This window comes from Anarhichas minor, unplaced genomic scaffold, assembly GCF_050575085.1.
Source record: "Anarhichas minor isolate MPS153535 unplaced genomic scaffold, ASM5057508v1 ptg000051l, whole genome shotgun sequence".
NCBI classification, from domain to species: domain Eukaryota; kingdom Metazoa; phylum Chordata; class Actinopteri; order Perciformes; family Anarhichadidae; genus Anarhichas; species Anarhichas minor.
Window position 1 is genome coordinate 1,431,844 of NW_027466497.1, and position 14,655 is coordinate 1,446,498.

The 14,655-nt window shown below is 40.2% G+C and overlaps 1 protein-coding gene across 1 annotated transcript in view; it reads left to right on the forward strand.

The window, feature by feature from the left end:
* The window catches only part of col16a1 (collagen, type XVI, alpha 1), a 50,782-nt gene that overhangs the window by 33,757 nt on the left and 2,370 nt on the right, over positions 1–14,655 (forward strand). Inside the window, exons 39-69 of the mRNA XM_076075367.1 lie at positions 74–130; positions 457–501; positions 652–723; positions 1,451–1,504; positions 4,103–4,156; positions 4,458–4,580; positions 4,795–4,836; positions 4,942–5,007; positions 5,089–5,133; positions 5,769–5,813; positions 7,312–7,365; positions 7,456–7,509; positions 7,626–7,679; positions 7,772–7,816; positions 7,929–7,982; positions 8,074–8,109; positions 8,198–8,260; positions 8,347–8,418; positions 8,540–8,593; positions 8,708–8,752; positions 9,675–9,719; positions 9,961–10,014; positions 10,161–10,214; positions 10,314–10,364; positions 10,505–10,594; positions 10,728–10,763; positions 10,876–10,920; positions 13,561–13,755; positions 13,964–14,027; positions 14,134–14,307; positions 14,419–14,496. Coding sequence (XP_075931482.1) covers positions 74–130; positions 457–501; positions 652–723; positions 1,451–1,504; positions 4,103–4,156; positions 4,458–4,580; positions 4,795–4,836; positions 4,942–5,007; positions 5,089–5,133; positions 5,769–5,813; positions 7,312–7,365; positions 7,456–7,509; positions 7,626–7,679; positions 7,772–7,816; positions 7,929–7,982; positions 8,074–8,109; positions 8,198–8,260; positions 8,347–8,418; positions 8,540–8,593; positions 8,708–8,752; positions 9,675–9,719; positions 9,961–10,014; positions 10,161–10,214; positions 10,314–10,364; positions 10,505–10,594; positions 10,728–10,763; positions 10,876–10,920; positions 13,561–13,755; positions 13,964–14,027; positions 14,134–14,307; positions 14,419–14,496 — 2,020 coding nt within the window. The remainder of the gene's footprint in view (positions 1–73; positions 131–456; positions 502–651; positions 724–1,450; positions 1,505–4,102; positions 4,157–4,457; positions 4,581–4,794; positions 4,837–4,941; positions 5,008–5,088; positions 5,134–5,768; positions 5,814–7,311; positions 7,366–7,455; positions 7,510–7,625; positions 7,680–7,771; positions 7,817–7,928; positions 7,983–8,073; positions 8,110–8,197; positions 8,261–8,346; positions 8,419–8,539; positions 8,594–8,707; positions 8,753–9,674; positions 9,720–9,960; positions 10,015–10,160; positions 10,215–10,313; positions 10,365–10,504; positions 10,595–10,727; positions 10,764–10,875; positions 10,921–13,560; positions 13,756–13,963; positions 14,028–14,133; positions 14,308–14,418; positions 14,497–14,655) is intronic.

Here is a 14,655-nt window from a genome sequence, read left to right on the forward strand (position 1 = left end):
CTCTGTTGGGGAGCATGTGCTTAAGAGTTTCACTTTAGCTATTTTATGGGTATTTTTTTCATGTATATTTCAGGGTGAACCAGGAGAGTGCAACTGCATACTACCTGTGCACACAGGCATAGGCGGACCTGTGAGTACACACACCCACACACACACACACACACACACACACACACACTGAAATAAACAAATAGAGATGTACAATTACTTTAATCTAGAGACGTGTTGCCTTTGTTGTGGTTGTTGTTGAGTTTGAATACACATTGATTTTATTATGACTCCATAGTATTGACTTTTCCATATTGAGAAAAACGTACGTTCAAGATCAGTTATTTTCCCTCTGCATCATTCTACACTTTGACATTTGTTGTATTATTCTAAACTTCACACTGTGCACTTTCTGTACATTTTGCAAGCACCAGTGCTGCTGTGATTTTGACTACTTTTTCCTTCCAGGGAGCTCCAGGAACTCCAATAAACACATGGCAGCCCGGGCCTCAGGTCTGATCTGTCAACCAGCAGTCCTGTCTGATAACTTGGGCTTTGTTTGCAAGCTTGTGTTCTTACCTTGCAAAGTTTGTTCACACAATTCTTCATTTGTTGTTGAATATGAATGTGTGTATCATTTGTGGCCATGTCTTTGTGCTCTAGGGCCCACCAGGACCTCCTGGCCCTCCTGGCCAACCTGGGCCTGAAGGTGTTATTGGAACAGAAGGACTACAGGTAAGATAAATGGACAGTAGGATGGTAAGGGCGTCCCTCTCCCCTAAAGTCAGTGCAGTGCTCCATCAGCGTGCAGTAATCTACAAGCTACTTATGATTTCAGCTTGGGCTTCTGGGTTACTTACGAAAGGCAATGCTTTGACATGCTTTGCAACTTGATGGGACAATAAAGTTAATAATATGCATGTAGGAAATGGAGCAACATTAAATACTGAATGTGTGTAATAGCTTGGTTTAAAAAAACGGCTTTGATAATCCAAATTAAAAAAGGATAAATGCACTAACCTGTCCAGTGCTTAAAGCTTTAACCCATGTGGGAAGCAACTGAGCAAGCTTTGGGAATATCCGTCAAGACATGAACAATTATTTGAAGGTCTTAAATATAAATGTAAAAAAAATTTAAAGAACCAGTTTGACTAATTTCTAGAGTTTGTAACTTGAGCAGACCTTCAAATAAGGTGTTACTATAATCTGTCTTGCGACATTTAAAGGTGTAGGAAAGACATAAAAAGTGGTGATGGAAGTGGTCATGTCTTTGACAAGGGTACATTTGTAACAATGGCTGAATGCAAAATAGTGCTACGTTTCGTAAGACATGTTGAAGAAAGGAACAGGTTTGATCATTTTGACCATGACCCCTTTGACTCTGCCTTGACTATTGGTGGAGGTGGGAGTGGCCAGCCTTCGATTGGCAACAAACCAGTTCAACCTCAGTTCCTTCTTTCAGGGTATCCCTGGAAACGACGGGATACAGGGGAAACCGGGTTTGCCTGGATTAATCGTAAGTAAAATTAGAGAAATAGGAGGAGAGGTGGCTCTTATCTACTTATTTAAGATCTGGGGCCTTATGTATAAATTATGCAAATGCCCCCATAAAAATGAATGTGTCAGGAGGTGGTATTTATATATATATTTTTTTTAAAAGGTCCCATTCTTCCATATATTTGATCTGACAACTTTTTTTAAATATACAAATTATTCAGTTGAGGAAACTAAGTAAGTAATACAAGGTTATTATTTGTTACATTTAGGACAACTTTGACTCCATAATGTAAAAATACTGTAGTTCAGGTCATAACAATTATAACTGGGGTATGTGTTTGACACCTTTTATTTTTTACAAGGATTTTATTGTATCATTATTGAAGGGGAATACTGTTAAATCATAAACATTGAGCGTGTGCTGCTGTTGCACTGTTAAAGGATGCTCCATATGCCAGAGTAAGGACAGAGCAAAGATGGGTTGATGTCGCACAACATTACAAAGGGGGTATGTTGATATCTGTTCATGGATAACTATGGGAATGGACATAAGGTTCCTGCATATATCATATTGTCTGAGATTTATTACATGAAACATGCAGGCATTTAGCAAACACTACATACGCATATTCTGAGTTTTAGCCTTTTGTGCATCTGGCCTCAGATCAGTTTGAGACTTCAGAAGGTTTCGCGTGTTCTTGTGGTACACAGCCAGTTTACTTGAAGTAAGTGCAAGGACAACATCAAAGTAGAGAAACGAGGTAAAGTTTTGTGAAGTTATCTGTGGACACGGTGTCAGTTTTGTTTCTTTCAAGTCTGCTGATGGCTTAATTTCACTAAAGAAACATCAATGCTGATCTCACGCCAGCACTCGAGGGGAACTTCGGCCTTCATCACAGGAATTAAAGTAATGTTGTAATGGAGGAAAGGGAGGTGCTTGAAAATCAGTAAACCACTCTGGAAAGTATTTAAGACTGATTGTAGAGAAACTTCGTGTTGTTTGCATTACAAGCAACACCTGTTGAAATGACTACAGACCATATACAAACACTTAGTGTGGCCTTAATCTTGGTAGACAAACCCCTCGATGTCTCTTTCTCGTCTGCTCTGCAGGTATTATGTTACACTAAGTAGCAGCATAATTCTCAGAAAGCCTCAAAAACTGCTTCGTCTCTGAAACATAACAGTATGTTGCTCGGAAAAATCACAAAGTAAGCAATTTGCAGATCCCTTTTCAGTGTGTCAGACGTGAACATTGCACAGTGACATATAATTATAGAGAACCTTCTGTTTGAGCAGGTCTGTTTCTGCACAAAGCCTTGTGCCCCGTAAAAACAACCAATAGCTCGCGGCATAGAATAGCTTTTCTAGCTAATAGCTCCAGTTTGAACAATGTAAAATGGGTTTGTAATGACTTTGAAACCCCGGCCAGGTGGTATTGACAGGCCCTCTCGGTGGAAAAGGTCCCACTGCTATGATAGGGAGCAGACCGCCTTCCACTGCGAATGTGATTGGGCTTGTGGAGTGAGCAGTTCTATTTCAGAACTCACAAATAGGCGGTGTAACTCCATTGTGGCATTTGTCTTTCATGTTCTCTTGCACATTTTCAGCATGTGTGTTTGTACATATGTGTCAGTACAATATGTGTGGCCACAGCCACTGATGTGGGTCCGTCCTGCTTTCTTGGTGCAACGTTCTACTCTTTACATTTAAAACCTTTCTGTTGCAGACTTGAGGTCTCGATAGACTTTAATTACAGCTTCCCAGAACATTAGTTGAAATGGGTACTGATGTTTTATTTTTCTTGTGTATATCTGCTATGGTTTTGTATATCAGTTCATATTTGTCATATATCTGTCTCTTTATAACTATCAAGTACAGCATGTAGTGTAAACACTGCTGAATTCCAAGGTTTCATGGAGGTAACTCCTTTTTTTGGGGCCATCAAATCATACAAAACCTTTTGTTGAAAACTCAGCCCTGTACATAGAGCCATAAACAGAGAGTTTGCATCATGTGTGGTGTAGAAAATGAATTTGTTTTTTTACAGAAAGCATTGTAGGGCAAAAGAGAAGTACGGCAGTTCTGAACTGAATAAGACTCTTGGATGAAGGGTTAAATATTTTCAATTCTGTAATCTCACTTATTTTCCATTGTGCTGAATGAGATGGTCCTACACAGACATGTTGTTTGGAAAGGTTGTGATGCTTTGTACCGTTTTAAAAAAAAAATAAATTTATTTCCACTTTGGTGAAGCATCTTGTGTGTAATTTTGACGGATCTGAATGCCCAAACTTATCGTGGTTAGAATTAGCATGCAGCGTTTAACTGGCACCAAAGGAGTGTTTTTATCATGTTGAGCCATGAACAACTCAAAAACTATCTTTGTGTAAATGACAGAGGGGTATTCAATGAGTTGCATCAAATTGGGAAGAGGCGTCGTTTCATACGTTATTGTAACGCTGTCCTCGAACTGTATTCGGAGAGAAACATTAGTGAACTATCGAATGTGGAAGAAAACAGCTGATTTTGATCATTAGGGTTTCCCCCTAACTATTGTATATGATGACATAAAGTACATTTTAATTATATTTTTGTTTCCCTGCCCCTTCTCTAGAGGCACATTGGACCACACCAGCTGCCTCAAGACTCTGCTGTAGGACAGGGTGATGTAAGTTCATGTGTAACACTGCGTTTTGGAGAATGGGGTTTTATTGTTTCCTTTTCTTTCATATCTTTGCTTTGCCGTTTGTTTTTGCATGAAAACTCTTGATTAGTGTGTTTATATACAGTATATACTGTGTGTGTGTGTGTGTGTGTGTGTGTGTGTGTGTGTGTGTGTGTGTGTGTGTGTGTGTGTGTGTGTGTGTGTGTGTGTGTGTGTGTGTGTGTGTGTGTGTGTGTGTGTGTGTGTGTGTGTGTGTGTGTGTGTGTGTGTGTGTGTGTGTGTGTGTGTGTTTTTTACAACACAGGAGGGCTGTAAAGAAGGGGACTGCTTCAAAGGATTCCCAGGGGTGCAAGGCACAGCTGGTGCCAAGGGAGAAAAAGGAGACCAGGGCAAGCCCGGTGTAACCCCCTTGGACAGCTGTGACAAGGTAAGACTTGGAGGGACCAGGAGTATTTTTGTTGATCCGGAATCATATGAAATGCCACTTAAAGGTTTTCTCTCACTGTTTGTTGTTGTGCTTTGATGCAAAATGGCAATCCCTCATTTTGTATTTGAGTTTTCATGGCTTGATGTGAGTAGCTATCCTACCGGCATATCGTGTCAGCAGTGAGGTATTACTCCAATAACTTGTCTGCTTCCAGTGTTTGGAGAGACTGCAGAGAGAGCAGGCGACACAACCAGCGGTCAGTTGAAATCATTTTTATATTCTAAGGACATGCACAAATCATTTTACACGTACGAAATGCCACAGAGAGACGTGAGACGTAATGTATGTCTTTGTCTCATAGGATGACCGAGCGGGAATGCCTGGAGTTCCAGGAACGCCCGGATCCCCAGGAATAAGAGGAGAGCCAGTGAGTCTGTCATGCACATAGTCTGTCTTCGTCTAGGTGAAAATGACTCTACAGAGTTTTATTTTGTTACCTTTACTACAGGGTATATCAGGAGAAAGAGGCCACGCTGGAACACCAGGAAACATGGTGAGATTCAGCAGCACATCTTTCTCTTATTGAACCATTCCAGACAGCTCAACTCTGACTCCTACGGAGCTCATTCATAGTATAGTTATTTAACACACATCATTGAGACTAGAAAGCTTTACAGGTGGACTCTTATTCTGAAATTAGATGTATCTATATATGCAGACTTTTTAAGTTTCTCAGTACTTTGATGACAACTTTTTCCAACTTACCACTCTGGAAACGTTATTGTCAACTAAAACTGTTTGAAAACTATGATATGTATTCTAATCCCCTCCGTTCAGTACTTCTGTGGAGGAAGAGATTTGATTTTTTAAACTTATTTTATTTTAGTACAGCACCGATGGGTTGTCTCAAAGTTAAAGATTTGAAGTGACTTGAGAGTAGCTTGTGTTTGCCACTTTCCATGATTTCTTACAGCCTGCTACTGGTCTCAGTTAAATGATGTACAATGAGGCCCAACACACCAACCTCTTAAACACTGATTTACACACGAGCTGTCTTGCTGTGTTTCCAGTCATCGTTAATTGTCAGGAACAAGTGCAAACCTGCTTGAAGATGTGTTAAGTATATTTTATTTCCATTGCTAAGTTATTCTTGTCTCAGGTGTTCATTTCAATGTTTTCTGTCCACAGGGACCTCCCGGGTTCCAAGGTCCTCAGGGATCATCTGGTCCACCTGTAAGTTTATTAATGCCCACTTCCAACTTTTTTTTTTTTCCCCTCTGACTCTCTTTTAATCAGTGATGAAAGAAGGACTCGCATCATTTAATTACGTAAATGTATGTAAATCCTACATCCTACATTAGTAGTTCAATGGACTTACAGCATCAAAGGGAAAGTACAAGTTGTACAAAATAAATCCAAACCAAGGATATATGACATTATTTAATTAATACCGATGTTTTAATCATAAAGCAGAAATCCCTCTCTCGTAAGTGCAAAGAACTCCTAAAAGAAGATTGGAAACCACTAGTTTAATGATCAACAATGACTTGTATTTTAGAAGATCTTACATATTATTTTGATTATTTAATTTCTTGTAATGTAGAATCTTAATCTGAAAGGTAAATAGTAACTCTAGCTCCCAAATAAATGTAGTGGAGTAAACATTTCCCCCTGACATGTAGTGAAGTAGAAGTATAATGTAGCATTTGATATCAATAGTAATGTACACCCAAAAAAAGCAACAGCACTTTGAGTAATTGTACTTCGGTACTTTCCACTTGGGATTCTAAGAGATGTTAAATGGATGAGCTGTGCGACCGCTGCGTGGAATCCATTTGCCTACATAGTAGCACTTTTATCTGTTTATAAGTGTGAGGTATAGAAGTATAACCCTGCTGATGAATCTATTACTCATGTTCGGTGGTGAGGAAGTTACTCACAATGATGAGCTACTAATTAGTTTCTCCTCGGTCTAACCAATCACTAATTACTCTCTCTAAATTACAACCCTCAGCAGTCACTCTCATAACTAATACTTCACGGTGACACTCTTACCATTTCTGGCAGTTTTATTCACGTCTTCTAAAGGAGTAACTCGTATTAACACACAGTTGGCTTAACAGCAGACATTCTTTCATTCACTCATCAAAGAAAAAGACTTCTCTCTTTTTCTTCTTTTCTTCCAGCACTCGTGTGTCTTCCGCTTACAGCGGCTGTTGCTAAGCAACAGATCACACTCGCACGTGCATATTAATGTTTATCTCAAAACGACGTTCAATATTCACGTAGAATTGAAGTGTTTTGCGTTACAGAAGTAAAGTCTGTCTGTGGTTTGATCACAATATGTTGTTGGTGTGTAACACATTAACCCCATAATGCTGCAAATGTTCTTTGTTTGTTAGATGAAGGAATACATGACTTGATGAATTCTGCAGCTTTGAATGAATTTGGAAGAACACAGTTAAGGGAGGAAGGGATAAATAGGGGAGGGAAGCAACATTGAGCAGGCAATGTTCAGGCTCCGGATATCACCGTCACAGACCTGCATCACCATCCTGAAGCCTGATGGAGGTGTAGAGCAGAGGACACAATCAAATGTAGTCAGTCCCAATAGGAGAGGCCAGTTAGCCGGTTTGTCTCTTTGATATTGACTTGCCTTGTCACCAGGGGAGCATACGTATCACATCATCTCCTTCGTTTTCTAATTATTCCTCACTCTCATCATTCTCAGGGTCAGAACGGCGAGGCAGGGTCACCTGGCCTCCCAGGAACTAAGGGCGAGCAGGTACGTATCTCTGCCAATCACTTTCCCTACAATCGTAGCAGAGAAATAATTCATTTCTAGGTTTGATTGAGTGCATGATCTTGACCTCAGGGCCCTTCGGGGACGTCCGGCTATCCAGGAGCCATGGGACCGCCTGGACTTCCTGTAAGTTACTCTCACCTTCCTCATTATGAAGGAAGTATGAGAGGTTGACGGCAGCCTGAAGCTTTAGTAGATGGATAAGTGGCTACATTAATTAACTGCCCATTTATATTCGTCAGGGACTGAAGAGCGAACGTGGGAGCCCAGGAAGCAGTGGTCAGAAAGGGGAATCGGTAAGCCATCCCACTATCAATGTGTTATGCTACACAATGCATCTGCAGTTAATATTGCATATTACCAGCTAACATGTCCTCCCCCTCTGCAGGGTGCTCCTGGTAACCCTGGGTACCAAGGACAGGCTGGCTCCCCGGTTAGCGTTTCATCCTACAATTTTTTGCCAGCAATATTTAAAGCCTGGCTTCCTCATTTATCATCACAAACTTTAATAACTGAGAATAATTTCAGCCAATCTGTGTCTGTAGGGCATTAAAGGAGACACGGGACCAGCTGGGCCTGTTGGTGCCAAAGCGGATCAGGTGTGTATAACATATACATAAAAATAATAGAAAATTGTGACCTTTTAGAACCAAAATCCATATTCTTATGTTACTCTTTTTTTATTTCAAGGGTTTCCAAGGACAGCCAGGTTTCCCGGGACCACCAGTATGTGAATGTTTTGACTCCTCAATGGAACATCTTTGCCTTTTGGAGTAGTTGTAGTGACTTTCTTTGTTCCTGTGTGTATTCTTAGGGTGCACCAGGTATTGCCGGGAAAACTGGAAGGGAAGGGGTCTCTGGGCTGAAAGGTGAAAAAGTGAGTACAAATCACACATTGAGCTGATTTCTCTGCATCCACAATGATCATGATGATTGGTGTACTAAATATCGCTGCTTTCAAAGGGCAATGATGGAACTCAAGGATCTCAGGGACCAACCGGGCCCTCAGGCTCACCAGGCTCCCCTGGGCTGATGGTATATATGCATGTTGTATTATTGTATATTATCCACGTTTGACCAATTCCAACATATTCATGAACTGTATAATATTTAGTATTTCATCTTTTACACCCTCTGTCTGTGTTTGCAATGAAAGGGTCCCCCCGGCATTGAGGGGTTGGATGGAAAAGATGGAAAACCAGGGCTGCGGGTAAGTTACACACAAGCAGTATAGTCAGACACACACTGAGGTCATGCTATGGTTGGTATAGTTGAATACATGCAACAGTTGACCTTCTGCACTGACTGTTGTTTTCATTGCCAGGGAGAGGCAGGCCCTCCAGGCCCAGCGGGACCACGAGGAATCCCAGTAAGTATCGCCTCTAACATCTAGATGACCTCTTTTGATTCTCCATCTATCCAGTGCAGTAAGCAACGTGGATTAGGTGTGAGAAGTGTACTGTGTTAAGCACATTACAGAGTAATGATTGTTGTACTTTGTGTTTAGTGCCAGATGTTAGCATGCTAACATCTTAAACTAAGATCTGTTTGCATTTAGCTCAAAGTCTAAACACAACCTCACGGAACCGTTAGCATTACTCTAATTTGTGTTACAACTTAAGCAATTCCGTCGTTATTTTCTCACACACAGCAACTTGTTTTGGTAGAAACAACCTGGGAGAGGCATGCTTTTTATACAATTCATTAGAAGTGCATTGCCATGGCTCACCTTGGCAAACTAGTATGCATATCTAAACCTTCTTCTCATCTAAAGCTCTTAAGAGATGGATTGCCAACGATGGATGAATTTATTCTGCTCTCGAGATTGTGACTTTTAAATGAATGCAACGTTTCAAGACGTGTGTGATCATCCTAATTATTGACTTTTGTATAGTTTCACCAATGGCTCCCCTCATCTCATTAGTATGGATTTTGACTCCTGACTCATGTATGTGCAATCATTACCGAGTCTTGTTATTGTCGAAGATTGTCGCTAGTGATGTGACCGCATTTGAAACTTCTAAGCTTCCCGTCTTATTCTAAGATCTTCTAACATCTTTGAGGGACAAACTTTCCCTCTAACACGCTGTCAGTGAATAAAGGAGTAGCTGCCTATCGACCTCCCTTCGCTTTCTTTTTTATTTCTCACTCACCCTCTGTATCTCAGGTTGTGTTCGACCCAAGAGCAGGTGTTCGGGATTTCAAAGACCCGCCTGCCTGTTCTTTGGCAGCCTTGGCTTTGTGAATTTTGATACTGTACTAATCGCATTCTCTCTGATGTCTCTCCTCAGGGATTCAAAGGGAAAAGTGGCCATACTGGCTTCCCTGGACAGAAGGTTGGTCAACAACCCATTGCTTTATCATCACACTATGTCTATCCGTTTGTCTGATTACCATTGTGACACTCCTGCTGCTTGTGCATTAGGCCTTTAAGTTGTTATCAAACTGATAATAACTTTCATGACACAACTCTGCGTGTTATTATTTTGCTACCTGATTGTTTTTTTAGTCTAGTAGAAGAGAATTCCACTCATGCTTCCTCCGCATTACCTTTGCATTACTTTGTCATTCCTTCAGGGTGAAGCTGGACCTTCAGGTCCAGGTGGACCACCAGGCCGAGTGGGACACGAGGTCAGTATTTTCGCTTTCTTTCTGGATTTTGAGAAAGACGAAAGCGCAAATCAATCATCTGTGCATACAAGCACAATGCAGGAGTAGATAGATCAGAGTCAGTGTAACGCTGGAGATTTATAAAGGTCAATCTGTGATCTTTCCAGGGTGACCCTGGCACCCCAGGAGCTATGGGGCGACCTGGACCCTCCGGCCACGTTGTAAGTTCACCGCCCTTTATGCTGTACATGCATGTTTGGTTGATATTGTAATATGTTAGTGTGTTAATCTTCAATAACGTAGTTTACTATTCTCATTAGGGTTCTACAGGTCCAGCTGGACCACCAGGACCTCCGGGTCCATCAGGAGTGGTATGCAAAATGCTGTGAAACATATGACCTTTTAATTAGGGCGGAAATGTGTTGTTTTATAAGCTATGCTGTATATATTGTTTGTGTGCTAAAGTGCAAACAATAGAAGAGAATCTGAATTCTCCATTTTCCCTTTGTAGGGTGTAAAAGGAGACAAGGGCCAAGCTGGTGAGAGGGGTCTTCCAGGGATGGGAGGAATCCCAGGACCACCTGGGCACCCTGGCTCCATGGTTAATACCTCTCAACTTGTGTCTACGTCCAAATTTGTCGCCCAGAAATGTAATCAAATATCATTGTAGCTGCTCTCATGCCAATATAACTTTCTTAACTCTTTTTTTTCTCTGCTATGACTTTGGCTTTTAGGGAGAACCAGGCAGCGATGGTGCAGCTGGTAAAGATGTGAGTAAGGTTTTGGTGTGGTGTTTGTCCCCATTAAAATGTAATGTGGAGAGATTAATGTGGTGATATGCAGTTTTCATTGCTTTTATGGATCTTTGTCTGTTTTTGAAAGGGAGCGGGCGGCCTACCAGGGGACAACGGGCAGTCAGGTCAAAAGGTAAGAGCTGACTCGGAGTGGTACAGTTCCAGTAAATTATGCGAGTGTGTGTGTATGTGTGTGTGTGTGTGTTCAAACAGAGCAAAAACCATCCATTGCCCCTGTAGACCATCTAAATGCAGAGAGATGGTCCCTTTTTCTTGTTACCTTTAGCTCATGGCAACTTAGGCCAGAGCACTATGGTGCAGAACACGCTCGCTCTCGCCATTTCTACCGACTCAGCACCCGCATTTAACACAGTCATCAGTTCACTAACCCTCCGACCCTCCCACTGACACCTTCCTTCCTGCTTACCTCACTTCACCCCTCTCCAAACCGGCAGCCGGCCGTCTGCGTCTGCTAGCCCTCTCTAGCTGTAGAGTGTGTTGGATCTCTCCTTGGACACAGGCTTACAGTACTGTAGGTGGATGCAGTGATAAAGTTATTCTCTGCCTCTGGGATAATGCTATTAAGCCTGAGGGGAGATGCTGGATGAGGCTATTTGTCAAGCTGACAGGATGCATTGTCATGGTTTTAGCTGCACAGAAGAGAACAGGGGAGAAATCCAAGAACGGACTCCTCTATTCTTCTTCCTCCTCTCTATTTCAAGAGCCGCTTGTCTGTCGGTGATGTGTAAACATTAGACGTCCATTATGGGCTGCTTTGTCCTTGATAAATCACTGTCGCTAATGTAGAAGGGCTGTTTTTTGAGAGCATTTAAACAACCTGAATGGTGGAAAGTGATATAGACATATCCAAAAGCTCTGTCAGACGGCTTGCTTCTTCTCTGTAATAGGGGTTAAAATCATCTTCATATCTTTCTCATATTTAGAAAAGTAAGTTTACTTTTTTATTTTAAAGCTTTTTAACTTTGAAGAAGAACAGGACATTTAAAGAAGAACATAATAGTTGACCATTTGCTTTGTGGCTTCGATTATGATGAGTAGGATGCCATCTTTTTTTTTTAATGTGAACCTAATGCCTGAAGACGGTTAGCTTAGCTTAGTGCAAAAAGTAGCAACAGTGTGAAACAGCTGGATAGCTAGTTAGCTAAAAAAAAGAAATTTGAGAAAGTAAGAAAATGATAGTCGACCATTGACTTTGATTCTTTGCGTTACTTTTTTTGACGTACTACACTATTACTATATTTTGACATACTATGCTATGACTTTTCTGACATACTATATTGTGACTTTAATTTCAACATGCTACACTATGACCTACTTTTTTTTTACTTTTTTCGACGTGCTATTCTATTGCTTATTTTTAAACTTTTTTCGACTGACTATACTATGACTTTTTTCACATTTTTCGACATGCTATACTATGACTTTTATTTTGACATACTATACTATGACTTTTATTTCGACGTACTATATTATGACTTTTATTTCAACATGCTATACTATAAATTTTATTTCATCATACTATACTATGACTTTTCTTACATTGTTTCGGCACACTATAGTATGACTTTTATTTCGACATGCTATACTATGAATTTTATTTTGACATACTACACTATTGCTTATTTTTCAACTTTAATTTCAACATGCTACACTATGACTTTTTTGGACATACTATACTTTTATACTATACTTGTATACTTTTTTTTACTTTTTTCGACATACTATACTATGACTTTTTTTACTTTTTTCGACGTGCTATTCTATTGCTTATTTTTAAACTTTTTTTGGACATACTATACTATGACTTTTTTCACATTTTTTGACATGCTATACTATGACTTATTTCCAACTTTCTTCGACCTACTATACTTTGACTTTTTTTCAATTGTTTCGATATACTATACTATGGCTTATATTTCAACTTTTTTCAACGTACTATGACTTTTTTTCGACATACTATATTATGACTTTTATTTCAACATGCTATACTATGACTTTTTTACATTTTTCGACGTACTATATTATGACTTTTATTTCAACATGCTATACTATAAATTTTATTTCATCATACTATACTATGACTTTTCTTACATTGTTTCGGCACACTATAGTATGACTTTTATTTCGACATGCTATACTATGAATTTTATTTTGACATACTACACTATTGCTTATTTTTCAACTTTAATTTCAACATGCTACACGATGACTTTTTTGGACATACTATACTATGACTTTTTTTACTTTTTTCGACGTGCTATTCTATTGCTTATTTTTTAACTTTTTTTGGACATACTATACTATGACTTTTTTCACATTTTTTGACATGCTATACTATGACTTTTTTTCAATTTTTTCGATATACTATATTTCAACTGTTTTCAACGTACTATGACTTTTTTTCGACATACTATATTATGACTTTTATTTCAACTTGCTATACTATAAATTTTATTTCGACATACTATACTATGACTTTTCTTAAATTTTTTCGGCACACTATAGTATGACTTTTCTTAAATTTTTTCATCACACTATACTATGACTTTTTTGACATACTATACTATGACTTTTATGAGTGGGGAGAAAAACGCCATCGTTTAAAGAAAAAAAAAAAGAAAACACGTTTTGAGTTCGCTTAAAGTTATGTTGTTATTTTACTATGATATTTTTTTCCACTGTATAAGCTACATGACTGACATTGTTGTGTATCTACTAACTACGTGTGTGTGTGTGTGTGTGTGTGTGTCAGGGTGAACCAGGGGCAGCAGGTCAGCGTGGTTCTCCAGGTGAAAGAGGTAGACCGGGGCTCCCCGGCGGTGGAGGTTACCACTCCAAGGATGCACAGCCAATGATTGGCCCAGCCGGACCCAGAGGAGAGAGAGGAAGCCCAGGTTTAGAGGGCTCTCCGGGGGGCCCTGGACCTGCAGGCTCACCAGGAAATGAAGTGAGATACAGTTCAATTACACTTACCTAATTGTAAACTTATTATAAAAAAAAAATTGTAAACGTTAAATCGACTCCAAATCATGCGATCTAGTGGCCAGAGGCGCTCACTAGCTCCATTCGCTCTTGTAAATGATTCATTTTAAATGATCTTCCTTGATTCATGTTTGCCCTTTTGCTTTTCTCTTTATTTCACTATTCTTAAACAGGCGGTTGTAAATTATGATGAAGTCAAGAACTTCATCCGCCAGCAGGTCATCAAGATCTTTGATGGTGAGGGCATGTGCATTCTTGCAATGTTTACAGTGTAAAATATCTCTCTTCCAAAGAGCTATTGCCACTAATCATTGTTTGTTGTTGCATTTTTCCCCCTCCCCAGAGAGAATGGCCTACTACATGTCGCGCATGCAGATGCCAGTAGAGGTAGCATCCCCAGGTCGGCCTGGGGCCCCAGGGAAAGACGGATCTTCGGGTATTCCTGGGAACCCAGGTGCACCTGGACTCCCGGGACAGATTGGCAGACAAGGACGGTCAGGAGGCCAAGGACCCCCTGGTGAGCCATCAGATACCAAAAAAAATCTTTCAAGCATCATGCCAGTGATAGAAGTGTCATTATTAACTAGCAGAAAAACGGTTTATCTGTCATGTGGTCTTCTTTCTGTAGGACCACATGGACCACGTGGAGAAACAGGAGATAAGGGGGTTGGAGAGATGGGAGATGTAGGACCTCCAGGAGCATCAGGTAATTTACCCCACTGGTCCACGGATCAGTGAGTATTAGAATGGCAGCCATACTGTGTTTCGGCCTAACGTAAAGCTGTAGATAATAGTTAACATTTGGCACATTTCACTGTAACTGAAATTACAGTTCAAATGTTAGACGATCTAAACTTAAAAAAGA